The 15,484-nt window shown below is 39.7% G+C and overlaps 1 protein-coding gene across 1 annotated transcript; it reads left to right on the forward strand.

Moving 5' to 3' along the window:
* Positions 1-4,384: 4,384 nt before the first annotated feature.
* Positions 4,385-7,940, forward strand: LOC6053027 (patj homolog). The gene is made up of 3 exons (XM_001869154.2): positions 4,385-5,114; positions 5,175-6,642; positions 6,704-7,940. The coding sequence occupies exons 1-3, from the start codon at positions 4,575-4,577 to the stop codon at positions 7,486-7,488; spliced, it is 2,793 nt and encodes a 930-aa protein (XP_001869189.2). The 5' UTR covers positions 4,385-4,574; the 3' UTR covers positions 7,489-7,940.
* Positions 7,941-15,484: the final 7,544 nt, after the last annotated feature.

Consider the following 15,484-nt stretch of genomic DNA (forward strand, 5'->3'; position numbering starts at 1 on the left):
GGCTAAAAAAAATAATAAAAATCAAAAAAGTTGGATTTTTATTCAAAATTTAGTTTTTTTCAACTTTGTTAATGGAGTACTTTTTTTGTGTGCATTTGTGCGATCTGAAAATTTTGCAGCTTAAAATTTGAACCATGTTCTAACTTGTCTCAAATTTTAAAGTGCACTTATGTGCACTTTTTGAGTTATGCCATTTTGAACATTTTGATTCTTGCAAGAAAAGTAATGATTTCGCGTATACGCTTGGTTAAAATCGCATTATTTACCTGCGGAGGCAGAAATGACGTACCTGCTATGTATGTTTTGAAATTGATTTGATATTCATGACTTTGTTGGTACTTAGGTACGTTTAATAAAATTAGAAATTTCTATTCAAAGTATTTTACAGTAACGATTCGTCGAATATTCATATCAGTTCGTTGTTGTGTTCTTTTGAAAGTATGGATAATAATACCGAAGTGTCCCTATACGATATAACGAAGCACTATTCTGAAAAGAACTGCTTTCGAGCATATTTCGACGGCAATATTTCAAAATGCATCATGTACATTTTGACACTTTCTGGGTTATTGCATATTCTGAAAGTACTCCTAATAAGCTACCTCTCCACCAAAAATGAGCAAAAGTTACTTCAGTAAAGTCTGTTTAATCATGATTTTAAATAAAGTAACATAAACAAAATCTCTGCCATCAGCAGTCCCTGTTTATATAGCCCTGTCAATCTGTCAAACAAAAGACTACATGAACCTCGTGACGAAAAAAAAGCAACATGAACAAGGCGCCATGTACATTTGGCGAAGAAAAACGAATCATAACAAACCGCTCCCCTCAATGACAGCAGGGTGATATAGACGTTGGTGATTTCAAAAGAAGTTATGTTTGTTTTTCTCAAATAAAATAACAGAACTTATGTTTTATTGAATTTGGATGATCAAGTATCAATAAAAGCAACGTTTTCCATCGTTTGTTATCATTAGAACATCTTATTTTGCTTTTAAATTAAAATGGGAATTGAAAATGGATGCTCAACATTCTAATGCGTTTTTCTCAAAACGCATGGTTTGTACATGATGCTCTTTGAAATGTTGGCGTCGATTTGTAAGAATTACAACATTGCAGAAGTTCATATTTTAAGTAATCTAACGACAATCGCTTACGTAGTGATTTTGATTCAGAAGAATTTATCGTGAAAAACGTGAATTTTGCAAGTGGATCAACCAAAAACGTGGACGAGAATCCATACAATGTTCCATAAAATAAACCGTCTAAAATTCTAAAATACCGCAAAATCAAATTTTAATTAGAGAGGAAGGGGAGGGTCTTCAAAGAGAGGTGGATTTTAACTCAAGAAAAAGGGGAGGGAGATTGAACGTAAATCAGAAACTTTAACATAGCATAAACCGCCATTCCGTGCATTAAATAGACAGAGCAAGAATATTAAAATTCACCATTTTAATGCATGTGGCCTCAAATATATGAAAAAATCGAAAATTAAACTTTTTTTTTGGAAAAATATCAAAATTCATTTGTTTTCATTATACTAAGTACAAACAAAGCATAAGCATAAGCATAGGTGCCCACCCGCAGTTGCTACTCCGTTATTGACCAGGACCTCCAGAAGTTACATCCACGAGCCGTGGAAGATAAGTGGGAGCTATCTTTCCTCGCTTCGCAACTTCTCAAAGGCCCCTATCATGCTGATCAATACCGGCGCCGGCCACGACCAGTGGTAGGGTCACGGGGAAGTGGATGGGAATGTTAGTCCGATACTTGAGTGATAGAGACCGCCCAATCGACTGCATCTCCGACAAAGTATCACATGAGTTTTGAGGGGGTTAGTAGATGGGTATGAGGTCAGGATTCACGAGTGGCAGTGATGTGACCATGAGCATTTTGTTTATCGGTTGAAATTTTTAAATCTTAGGCAGCCGGCTGCGGAAAGATAGATAATTGATCATTTAAAAAGTTTTTTTTTTATCGAACGCGTGCCAGCCGAGCAGTAGTGCTATGGGCTGGACTTATCAGTATATTTTTACAATTTAGATAACGCGAGCAAATTTCAAAAATAGTAAATAAATGACGCTTTACTCTTCATAAAATCGATCGATGCGAGTTGGAATAAATTTTTACGATCATTTACGATGAAAATTATCGCGATAAGAACAGGACTGCGCGTCCCCTGAAGCACTGCACTAATGATGTCCAATAAGTTATAATAACCAATCACCCCATGCACACAAACAGCGACATAAAAGAAATGAAAATGAGCATGCAAAAACAGGACAGCGCGTCCGCGTGGTCAGCGCACTAATGATGCCATTATTTAATTATAATAACCACTCACCCAAGCACACAAACAGCGACATAAAAGAAATGAAAATGATCAGCGTGGTCAGCGCACTAATGATGCCATTATTTAATTATAACAACCACTCACCCAAGCACACAAACAGCGACATAAAAGAAATAAAAATGAGCATGCAAAAACAAGACAGCGCGTCCCCGTGGTCAGCGCACTAATGATGCCATTATTTAATTATAACAACCACTCACCCAAGCACACAAACAGCGACATAAAAGAAATAAAAATGAGCATGCAAAAACAAGACAGCGCGTCCCCGTGGTCAGCGCACTAATGATGCCATTATTTAATTATAACAACCACTCACCCAAGCACACAAACAGCGACATAAAAGAAATGAAAATGATCAGCGTGGTCAGCGCACTAATGATGCCATTATTTAATTATAACAACCACTCACCCAAGCACACAAACAGCGACATAAAAGAAATGAAAATGAGCATGCAAAAACAAGACAGCGCGTCCGCGTGGTCAGCGCACTAATGATGCCATTATTTAATTATAACAACCACTCACCCAAGCACACAAACAGCGACATAAAAGAAATGAAAATGAGCATGCAAAAACAAGACAGCGCGTCCGCGTGGTCAGCGCACTAATGATGCCATTATTTAATTATAACAACCACTCACCCAAGCACACAAACAGCGACATAAAAGAAATGAAAATGATCAGCGTGGTCAGCGCACTAATGATGCCATTATTTAATTATAACAACCACTCACCCAAGCACACAAACAGCGACATAAAAGAAATGAAAATGAGCATGCAAAAACAAGACAGCGCGTCCGCGTGGTCAGCGCACTAATGATCTTTTCATTATACTAAGTACAAACAACACAAAAAAGTCACAAAAATGCAAAAAAATATTTTTGGCCGCTCGTTTATATGGAAATACCCCATAGTGGCACTAGCGCACCATCTGATTTTGCTGGCCGGACAAAATTTAACCTCAATCTTTTTTGTGTACGTACACGCAATACATGCGCACGTAGAAACCTCTATTGGTTCTGTAAGGATCCTGCTAGAATGGTTCTAGCAGCACTGTCAGAATTCTGTAAGAATTTTGCAAGAATTTTCTAATAGAAAAATACAGCTCACTGATTGGTTGGCGTTAACCGGTTCAAATCATGTTTGAACAAGATTAACTTTCACTCGTTTTTTTTTAAATTTCGACCACGTTTTTTCGCGAGAAAAAACCTCCCCGCTTCAAATTGCCAGGCCGTCGGAAATCGAAACTTAGCTGGCAGATTAAAACACTATCGTTAGGTAAGCCATCACTCCCCCTCCCATAAATGTGAATTTCGATTTTCTGAAATAAATAAAAATTGAAAGCTAGTTTTATTTCTAGTCAAAAAAATGTCTGTCTTACTGCTTTCGCACAAAAATCTAGCAGGGTTCTAGCAGCGGTTGATTTCGCCGGCTCCTGCTAGAACCGGTTATTGCATTTGAGCTAGATTTCTCAAAGAATTGGGTACTAAAGCCCTATGTCAATTTTTATGTACAACGGTAAAAAACACGATTAAAAACCATTTCTGATAACTTTTTTTCATTTCAATGCAAAATTTTTTTTTGACAAGACAACATTTTTTCGATGAATCAACTATGGTCCCCTTGGAACGAGCTGTCAAGTAGGAGCTTTTCTGTCAAGAAGGACCGCGAGGTTAATTTTTCAAAATTGATTTAAAAATCCATTTTAAACTCTTTGTGGTCATACAAAGGGTCATTGTACTCAGAAAAATAAGCTTTATCGCTGTAAACAATAATATCAGCAATCTAAGCTTCATTTTAGGACCCAATTCTTGAGAAAATCTAGCAGAATTATAGCAGCGTCCTAGTAAGAATATTTTCGCTCTGTAAGATTTTTGTAAGAATCCTGCGAGAACGCCGTGACTGGGTAGAATCCTGCTGGAACGTCGTGACTGGGACTGGTAAACGACCTCTTTAAACTTCCTTCTAGTACTGCGAATCACCTGTGACCACTCTAGTACCTCCTCCTTACTGCGGCCCTTTGAAAAATTCCAGCGATGTGTCATTCATCGTCGCTCGTTGCTGTCAGACCGAAAAAAACATCAATGAAAAAGGAAAAGTGGCTGGCTAATTACTTCATTCACGTAAACATTCGCGAAAAAGTGGTGTTAAAAATCCTTTCTTCCGCCAAGAACCAACCCAGCAATCTACCTGGCCAGGAGTGGGACACGAAACCACCAAAATGCACCTCTCGCAGGATGTGTCCAGCGCGCTTCAGCAAATCGAAATTATCAAACAGACCGTGGAGGAGCTGGAACCAAACAGCGGAACCAAGCTCAGCGTGATGGAGGAGGACGTCAAGATGATCATCGATCTGCTGCAGGATCCGGTGTTCCGAAACATCGTCCAGATCCAGGACTCGCTGGCGGAGCTCAACCACCAGATCACGCAGCATCCGTCGATCCTGCCGGGGGACTTTGACATCATCAACAGCGGCGAACTGGTGCTGAACGTGCCACCGTCGGATCTGTTCGATCCGGACTATCCAGACGAGCAGCGCGTTCCGTCGGCGCAGATCTCGCCCGGCAGTCCGGCCCCGCCGTCGCTGCAATCGGCTTCGACGTCCAAACTGGTACTGTTGGAGCAGCAGCAGCAGCAACTTCCGATTGTGGGGCAGGTTGCTACGCCGCAGCAGCTGGGATTGCTCCAGCAACAGCAGCAGCAGCTTGGTGGTGCTCCGTTGAAGCTGACCAATGAGCTGCTCGATGGGAGTGTGCTGGAGGTGAGGGTGGGGTTTAATTTGAATGATTTATGAAGAAAATTAACGATTACATGTTTTCAGCACGACTCGCAGGACGAATTTGCCATGCTCGGAATGGACAAGGCTGCTGGCCTGGTAGAACCCGCCGAGTGGTCCCGTATCCTGGATATTGAGCTGGTCAACGATGGCACGGGGCTGGGCTTCGGAATCATTGGAGCACGAGCGACGGGTGTGACGGTGAAAACGATTCTGGCGGGTGGCGTGGCCGATCGCGATGGGCGCTTGCAGTCCGGGGATCAGATCCTGCAGATCGGAGATGTAAATTTGCACGAGATGGTGTCCGAGCAGGTGGCTTCGGTGTTGCGGCAGTCAGGGACGCATGTTCAGCTGGTGGTGGCGCGGCCGATCGATGCCGATAATGGAGCGATCGAGGAGTTTGAAAGTTCGGCGATTGTTCCGACGGTTTTGTTGGGAAATCCGCTCAAGTTGAAGCAATATCTGGCGGATTCTGGCTATCCGGAGATCTTTAGCGTGTACTCGACCGCAAACGTGGAGAAGGAAAGCTTTGATAAGGATAGTCCGATCGAGTTCCCTGAGACGGAGGTGTTTACTGTCGAGTTGAAGAAGGATCAAAATGGGCTTGGAATAACGATTGCCGGTTACGTTTGCGAGAAGGAAGAGTTGTCGGGGATTTTCGTGAAGAGCGTTTCGCCGGGAAGTGCCGCCGATTTGAGCGGCAAGATCCAAGTCAACGACCGTATCATCGAGGTCGACGGTCAATCGCTGCACGGATTCTCCAACCACCAAGCCGTGGACGTTCTGAAGCAATCTGGACACATTGTCACACTCTGCTTGGAGCGATACCTTCGCGGGCCCAAGTACGATCAACTGCAGCAAGCGATCGCCGCAAACGAGATGAAACCACCGACTCCGGCCACTCCGCCACCGAATCTTCCCGGGGGAGCCGATCTCTCCAAGTACGGCAACAACATTCTGGACATTGTCCCGCGCAACGTGGACAAACGCTCGCCCGAGGCCAAACTGTTCAACAACTTCACCGAGGACGACGCCAACGCGGCGGCGCTCATGATGATGGCCGAACCGGACCAGCAGCTGGAAACGATGATGGCGCACAAGAAGCTTGCCCGCGCCAAGGACTCGATCGACACGCAGGAATATCGCGAAAAGATCAAGGAAGCCTCCATCATTCCACCGCCAGCGGAGGCCGAACTGGACCTGCTGCTGGCGGATGCCACGAATCAGGCGGCCATTGCCAAGCACGGCAAGCAGCGCAGCTCGCTGAAGGTCAACGAGGACACCGAGGCGTTCATCGTGAAGAAGTGGACGACGCTGCTGGGCGCAAACGTGAAGATCATCGTGGCCAACATTAGGAAGTTTGCGGCGTCCAGCGGGTTGGGCATTTCGCTCGAGGGAACCGTGGACGTCGAGGGCGGGAAGGAGGTCCGACCGCATCACTACATTCGGTCGATTTTGCCAGAGGGGCCGGTGGGTCAGAACGGACTGCTGCGCTCCGGGGATGAGCTGTTGGGTGAGATTCATTTATTTAAGTGCAATTTTGATGATTTTAATCAATGTTCATTTTTTTTCAGAGGTCAACGGTCAGCGGCTTCTCGGCATGAACCACCTGGAAGTGGTTTCGATCCTGAAGGAGCTGCCACAAGACGTATGCATGGTGTGTGGGCGCGGCGACCAGGAGATGCTGCAGTTCACCGAGGAATCGCTGATCAACACGCTGGAGGAGGAAATCTCCAAGAGTCGCGGCGGGACGATCGGGGGCGGACTGCAGAGCAGTTTGACTCCGTCGGAACGGTTGGTAAAGGCGAAGAGCGATGGCAGTTTGGCGACGTCGGGAGGCGCTGGAGATGGCTTTTCCAAGATAAAGTCGCGCAGCTTGGAACCGCTGACGGGGCTGGCCATGTGGAGCTCGGAGCCGCAGATTATCGAGCTGGTGAAGGGTGAGCGTGGGTTGGGCTTTTCCATTCTAGACTACCAGGACCCGCTGGATCCGAACGACACGTTGATCGTGATTCGTTCGTTGGTTCCGGGTGGGGTGGCTCAACTGGACGGGCGGTTGATCCCGGGTGACCGGTTGCTCTTTGTGAACGATACGATTCTGGAGAATTCCTCGCTGGATCAGGCCGTCCAAGCGTTGAAGGGTGCCCCCAAGGGGGTGGTCAAAATCGGCGTCGCGAAGCCACTGCCCATGCAGGACTCGTCCATCACGAGCGCCGTGTTCGAGGACAAGACGACGTCGTCCGCGGCGGCGCTGGCCATCGGCGAGACCGTCGTTTCCGCCGGAACAAGCTACGAGAGCGCGTCCCGCGGCAGCGGCAAGATGTTATCGATGAGTAAGCCGGACATAATCATGGAATGAGAACGCATCGTCATAAGCAGAGACGAATTTGAGAGCTGTGTGCACTTGTTTCAACAGTTACAGGATCTTTTGCGATTTATCGACTTTGTTAACGTTGCGAGCAATTGCGACAAGTACCGGGTTTAAGTTTTCCACCGCCGCGAAACGCAAGTGCGAGCCAGCACCACCCTAAAAAAATGCTTCCTTCCGTCAGTAGCAGCACCCTGAAGAAAAGAAAAAAAAGCAACACAGTGTAATGTCTAGCTCTACGAATAATTCCCCGGGGGGGCGAGAACTTGAAGATCGGCGTGACACGTGCGTGCGCCTTTCCCGCAACCCGGTTCTGCTTGTTTTTTTTTGTACTTAAGTTGAAAGCTGTATTGTTACTTAATTTTACACATTACAACGTGGAGGTGAATGGACACGAAATCAGGCAAATCACTCTTTTCTAAAGCTTACTTCTTTAGCACAGACAACTAGACATAATCTCTTTGAAATTTCATCCAACTGTTAATTTAAATAATGTGAATGTTGATTTATGCGTACTTGCTCCAAGATTTATAGATTTTTCAAGTTTCGTAGTAACTTTTCAAAAAGGCGAAACCTTGGATGTGAACAAACAGTCTATTCCACTTGCTCTAGTGACAGTTCACGTTGAGTAAGAGAGGGATAGGTTGCTTGCTTAGAACCATGGTTTCGCCATATTGAAAATATACTATGGATTTGATCCCGTGCAAATTAGTATGATTATTCAATTTTTTATCATAAAAATAAATATTATGCGTTAATTTATGCATAGAAATTCCAAAAGTTTATAAAACTTATAAATCTTGCTGAAATTTTAAAGAAAAAACATGTTGACGTTGAATAATATCTTTCTCGAAGGTTCAAAAATTCAAAACGAAACGATGTTTGCACCATTCAATTCGAATCAGCAATTTTTTACTAAATTATGTGTTTCTATAGACCAAATAATTAAGTTAAAAACAATTCAATGTTTATAAGGTTTTTGATATGGAGCGAGTGCAAGCCATTTAAAATAAATTAAATTTTAAAAAATCCAAAATTTTAAAAGAATTAAATTACAAGGGTACTGATCTGGGTGATGAATAGAGAGAATGCGTAACGTGATTTTCGAATGATCCCACTTTGTTTACATTTATAAAGTAGGAGGATGTTCAAGCACAAGCATGACTTTTTTCTTACTGATAAATGAGCTGTTTTTTTTTAATCAGTAGTATGTGTTTTATTTTGTCTAGTTTTTAACATTTTTTGCTGGAAAATTGTGTGTGTTTTCAAGTTTTGATCTGTTAGAAGAGGTTTTTCATTTTTACGGGTGACGAAGAACTGCGGCGAGAGTGTCATTCTGCGATGTCGCAGATAAATTCCCTGGCTGAGGACTATCTCGACTTCAACTTTCTTAAGATTTCTCGACTTTAACTTCAGGTCCTCAAAAGCCACATATTTTTCATTCTTGCTAACAAAACTTTTAAATGATCGATAACAATACTCTCTACTTTCGGCGAACAGTAAATTGGTTCCACTTTGACAGTTCAAAATTGAGGCCGTTTTGCGAACCACTATTCAGCACCCAGATCAAAACCAAGCCGATCGCAGACTATTTTGAGTCAGCTTTGAGCGACATTGAGAATCGGTCTCTTTGAGCGAAGTTTAAAATTAAAAATATTGAAAATTTAAAAATCTATGTATGTACACAGAAAAAAATCATGGTGATATTACATCTTTTATGTCAGAAACAATGTGTAATTTTACCTCTGAAAACGTATAATTTTACCACTATTTTGGTGTAATGTCGCATTTTCAGTCTAAATTAAGGGAAAATTTCATCATAAAAGAGGTAATATTAAACCTTCCAAAATTACACCATCCAAATTTACACAATTTTTTATTGCGTATATAAAAAATTTGATTGCCTCTCACCCAGTCGGCCTGGGTTCGATCCCAGAAGGTCCCGGTGGCATTTTTCGAGACGAGATTTGTCTGATCACGCCTTCCGTCGGACGGGAAGTAAATGTTGGCCCCGGACTAACCAAAAGGTTAGGTCGTTAGCTCAGTCCAGGTGTAGGAGTCGTCTCCCTGGGTCCTGCCTCGGTGGAGTCGCTGGTAGGCAGTTGGACTAACAATCCAAAGGTCGTCAGTTCGAATCCCGGGGTGGATGGAAGCTAAGGCGTAAAAAGAGGTTTGCAATTGCCTCAACAATCAAACCTTCGGACACCTAGTTTCGAGTAGGAATCTCGCAATCGAGAACGCCAAGGCAATGCTGTAGAGCGAATAATTTGATTTTGAAAAAATTTCGACGGTATAAAAATTGAAATTACGAGCTATGGCGACATAAACGTTGAAAAATATTTGCAACGGCCTTAAGCAAATAAAATATTTTAAAAAAAAACTTCAATACAATTCAGTGTTTTAACAATGTAGTGAATGTTTAAGCATAAATGAACATTAAAAACAATTTAAATTAGAAAAAAATAAAAAGAATAAAAATTGTATAAGGTTCAGAAATCTAAAACTTAAAAAAGCGAAAATACAAAATAAAATTATCCAAAAAGTTCAAAAATATCATTAATTAATAAATTAAAAATTCAATTATTTTATAATTTAGAACATAGAAAAATTTATAATACACTCAAACCCCGATGGTTTGACACCAACTGTTGTCAAACGAACGGGGTCACGTTTTAGTTTGACACACCTTTTACACGGAGTTCACACACACTACCAAACGTTTGTTTTAACAGTGTGCGTGAGCGCCGTGTAAAAAGTGACAGTTCGTCACTTTTTAGTTTGACTTTGACCAACCAACGGGGTACAAACTAAAAAGTGTCAAACGAAAAAGTGACCAACCACCGGGGGTTGAGTGTAGAAGCATTCTGAAATTCTTAAATTCTAACATTTAAAATTTAAAAACTCAAAAATTGAAAAACCATTATTTTTATAACTTGAAAATTCAGATATAAATTCTAGAGAGCCTATATGGAGAGGCGAAATGTCACTCTAAGGGTTCCAATCGAACTGTCAAATCGGGGTTCCAATCGAGCAACAAGATCATGCGAGAACAAGGTCGAAATCGATTTAAAATATTTTTAAAAAAACGAGACTTATAACAATCACAAGTATTGCGATAATAATCTGGTAGTTTTTGTTATGTTTGTGCTTGTTCGGTAGAAGAAAAGTGCCAGCACCAAAGAAAAACTACAAGTTTTTCAACCTTAAATTTGAATGACTTTGGTTGTTTGAAATTTCTCCCAGAACATTACATTTTTTTCCCTATGTAGGTCCCTAATAAATTCCAGTTGGCCTTTGCAACGATAAATCAGAAGACAAAAAATGTGTTTAAAATGTTTTCAAAATGTAGAAAGCCACCCAAAACATTTAAAATAATTGAAATAAAACATTTAAAAATTAAAACATTTAAATTACTTTGAAATTCGTAAATTCAAAGCTTTAATTTTTTTTAAATTCTATGTTTGAAGATTTAACAATTTAAAAATTCAAAAATTTAAGATCTCAAAGTTTAAAAAAAACTAATTTGATTTTTTAAATTCATAAATTAATAAATTCTAAATTAAAAAAAGAACATCAAATTAAAAATTTCGAAATTCTGGAATTCTAGAATTGAAAAAAATAAAATTTCAAAAACATACAAATTTAATTACTCAAAAATTCAAAAATCAGAAATAATATATGAAATTTTAAAATTTATAACTTCAAGTTAGGCCGTTGCAAATATTTTTTTTAAAGTTTGTGTCGCCCCCTTCAAAATCCACCGATAAATAAGAGGGCAAAAAATATTTTTTCGAAAAACTTAAAATTCAATGTAGTTTTAATAATTTGAAATGTTTTTTTGTTTATATAAAAAAAATGGCAGACAATTATTGGTAGGACCTCTAACTATGTTTTGAAATACATATGAATATTTAGAACAAAATTTATAATTTTCTCTAAAATCGGGCAGTAAATCGCAAATTGCGAGCCTTTCAAAATGATTTTTCGGACACTTCGAGCGATGCTCTCGTTCACAACGAGATGGGACTGCTGAGAAGTGATTACACTCAACCCCCGGTGGTTGGTCACTTTTTCGTTTGACACTTTTTTAGTTTGTACCCCGTTGGTGTGTCAAAGCCAAACTAAAAAGTGTCGAACTGTCACTTTTTACATGGCGCTCACGTACACTATCAAAACAAACATTTGGTAGTATGTGTGAACTCCGTGTAAAAGGGGTGTCAAACTAAAAAGTGACCCCGTTCGTTTGACAACAGTTGGTGTCAAACCATCGGGGTTTGAGTGTATTGGATTATTGATAAAAATGTTCAATAATTTACACATATGTTTGTCTGTGTTAGTTGAAACCTTTATGAATTGTGCAACTTTAAGAATACAACATTGTTATCTCTTGTTGATCAAATTCATTTTGTTTTTTTTTTTTTATGAGAATACTCAGTTTAATTTAGGTTTAAAAGTCAAAAAATAAAACTATCGTTTTTCGAGAATTGACCGAATTTGTGTAAATTCACCTCCGCGTCCAGTATTACATTTTGCTTGTATTATTATAAATATTAAACATTCCACTCACCATCACCCAAACAAATACCGTCCATTCCAGGTTTTAAGTTTGTTCGATGTTTTGTTTGTTCGATTTTTAATTTTAAGCCTAAGTTTTTAAGCGACTTTCGTAAAAAGACAGTTCCCCGCAGTGCTCGTTTTAAATTTTAGCTTGTCTCGAAAATGAGAAAAAATACTTCTTTTTTCATCAAATTAAGATTACTCAACAGAATCGTACGAAATCATTCATCTTCTACGTCAAAAAAAAAAAAAAAAGGAAAACACATCGCGAAATCACATCTCGCTCACACACACACATTTTTCACTTTTTCCGTAGAACTTTCCGCCCCTTTCAAATTCATCAATCAGTCTGTTCGTGAACCTGTTATAGTTTTGTTTTTTCCCGTTCGGGCTTGGTTCCTTATTTGCGCTTTTGAGAAAAAAGTTAAACCCAATACCGGAAAAAAAACAAAAAAGAGAAGAAGAAGAAGATGAAAAAAGATCCGCGAATTCGTTTCTGACTTATGACGTTAATTGGACATGATGAACAACCAACCGACCACCCAAAATGGAACAAATCGAAGGAAAAGACGCTAAAGGAAAATAACATAAAATCACAAAATGAGAGAAACAAACGTTTCGAAAATCGTTAAAAAAATCAAATTAGTCGCGTTTGCGAGAAAGTTAGAGCAAGAGAGAGGGAGTGTGTCGTCGATGTTTAGAGAAAAGGAAAAAAAAAAAATAGTCTGAGCTCCGTTTCCTCCGAGGGCGCAACCCGTTGCGCGGGAGGAATTCCGGCAGCGTCCGGACGTTAGAAGTTTCTTCTTCGGGCTGGTACAGCCCCAGCGCAGTTACGATTCCAAATCAAATTTGAACTTAACTACAAAAATACAAAAAGCCTCAATAGGAACTCTAGAGTAGATTCAGTAGATTTTTGAAGCTCGATTAGGCGTGCGTGTTTTCTTAGAAGGAAAGCCAGCAGCAAAGTGTGACTGTGTTGTAATTCTCAAGTTTTTTCAATATTTCTCCTTCTCTTAACTCACCTAGTTGGAATGGTTAGTGAGTAGAACAGGAGCTTTGGACTTGAACAATCCAGACGGGAAGAAAATAGTGTCAAACGAATTGAGGTTGTCGCGATGAAAGCGTCGTTGATGATATTATCGCAGACCGATGACGATAACGTTATCGCTTTACGTCAACGTCATCTTAAGAGCAACCTTGCAAAAACAAAAAAAAACATTGCCAAGCATAGAAAGACTAACTTTATCCCGAGCGATAATTTGTCGTTGAAAGAAACCCCAGCTTAGTTAGAATACGAAATCGAACAGACAAAACCAACAATCAAACAAACTCAAAATACCTAACAAACAAAATAAAATCCCAGAGCAGCTCTCAGCACGGATCATTCCCGAAAACAAAAACAAAAAAAAAGAAGTAAAACATTGCTCATAACTTACACAGAAAAAAAAAACGTAAATTATATCGTTGTTGTGACAAATCAACTCCAAGACAAAATCACTCAAAACAAAAACAAAAATACTATAAATCGCCACCCGGGCGCACTAGTGTAGCAATCCAACACCAATTATTGTACGCGTTGTATATCTCGTTAAACACAACCAACACCCTCGAATGTAGACTTTAGAATTGACGCGTCCCGCCATTAGAATTTTCGCGCTGCAGTCGGTATAAAACAAGAAAAAAAAATTAAAGCAAGTAAGACTTTTCGTAAACTCTTTTTTACCCCCAAAATCGTAGAAAAAAATTAGGACAGATTTGTTTGGAAAAGGATGAAATCAATTTTGAAGTGGAAAATCCAACCAAAATCAATCAACATGTTATTCACAAACACTCACCAAGTTAAACAAGGAATGAGAGGAAAAGTTCGAATCAAACAAAACACTTGCAAACAGAAATCACATTACTAAATGCAATTTGAGGAGGGGAGGAAAAGAAAAAGATTATACTTATATATATGAAAGAAGATTATTTATATACAATGTTTAGAAAAATCCATTCCGCTTAGTTTAAAATCTATTCAATTATTATATTCTATATATATTAGGGTGTTTCATCCAAAACCAAAAGTTCTCAGAATCAGGCAAACCGAGGTTCCCCTAGTAGAGGATACCCATAGGGACTCTCATGCTAAATATCAGCCCATTTGGTTGAGAATTGGCCTGTCCCCAGCGGTTTAAAGTTTACATGGAAATTACTATGGGATTTTTCTGCTTCGTTAAATCGTTCCTACAGGTCTGGGGACAACATGGATTCACTCGGAATAAAGACAGGTGTGTAGGATGGTCAATGAACACATTCCAGAAGGAATTAGGCTTGTACATTCTGTCCCCAAGGTGCGCATTGGATCGACGTCCGGTGTCTCCAAACCAACGATTCATCCTTCAAAAGCATCGCATTTTTAGTATGCTATGACGGCTAGGTGAAAACCTGTGAAAACCACGACGCCCCATATGAGACGGTGAACACGTGGAGAGGCATCGATTGCATTATTAACACAAAATCATCATTTTACGTTATTTAGAATAGTTGAAATTCTTCCAGGAACAACAATAATTATAATTATAGTACTTTAAAGAATCTTTCTGATCCAAAACTCGAGTAGATGCTCTGCCACGTGTTCACCGTCTGACATGGGGCGTCGTAATTTTCTCCTAGCCGTCATAGCATACTAAGGACAATGCGTACATTTGAAGGGTGATTCGTTGATTCTGGAGACACCGGACGTCGATCCAATGCGCACCTTGGGGACAGAATGGACAAGCCTAATTCCTTCTGGAATGTGTTCAATGGACCATCCCCTACACACCTGTCTTTATTCCGAGTGAATCCATGTTGTCCCCAGACCTGTAGGAACGATTGTACGAAAAGCATAAAAATCCCATAGTAATTTACATGTAAACTTTAAACCGCTGGGGACAGGCCAATTCTCAACCAAATGGGCTGATATTTAGCATGAGAGTCCCTATGGGTATCCTCCACTAGGGGAACCTCGGTTTGCCTGATTCTGAGAACTTTTTTGTTTGGCTGAAACACCCTAATATATATAAATGGTATAGCACTGTTCAATACATTGATGGTAATAAAATAATGTGCAAATAAATTTGTGTTTATTTTCGTTTTTTTCGAATCTTGCATAGTTAGTTAAAACTAAAAACTAAAAACTAAAAACTAAAAACTAAAAACTAAAAACTAAAAACTAAAAACTAAAAACTAAAAACTAAAAACTAAAAACTAAAAACTAAAAACTAAAAACTAAAAACTAAAAACTAAAAACTAAAAACTAAAAACTAAAAACTAAAAACTAAAAACTAAAAACTAAAAACTAAAAACTAAAAACTAAAAACTAAAACTAAAAACTAAAAACTAAAAACTAAAAACTAAAAACTAAAAACTAAAAACTAAAAACTAAAAACTAAAAACTAAAACGCTC

This window comes from Culex quinquefasciatus, chromosome 3 (genome assembly GCF_015732765.1).
Source record: "Culex quinquefasciatus strain JHB chromosome 3, VPISU_Cqui_1.0_pri_paternal, whole genome shotgun sequence".
In the NCBI taxonomy this organism is placed as follows: domain Eukaryota; kingdom Metazoa; phylum Arthropoda; class Insecta; order Diptera; family Culicidae; genus Culex; species Culex quinquefasciatus.

Excerpts from the sequence above, each read along its gene's own strand:
- LOC6053027 (XM_001869154.2), top strand. The coding sequence starts at position 4,575 with ATGCACCTCTCGCAGGATGTGTCCAGCGCGCTTCAGCAAATCGAAATT. Across the intron at positions 5,115-5,174 it reads TCGATGGGAGTGTGCTGGAG|CACGACTCGCAGGACGAATT; the intron begins GTGAGGGTGGGG and ends ACATGTTTTCAG. Across the intron at positions 6,643-6,703 it reads CTCCGGGGATGAGCTGTTGG|AGGTCAACGGTCAGCGGCTT; the intron begins GTGAGATTCATT and ends ATTTTTTTTCAG.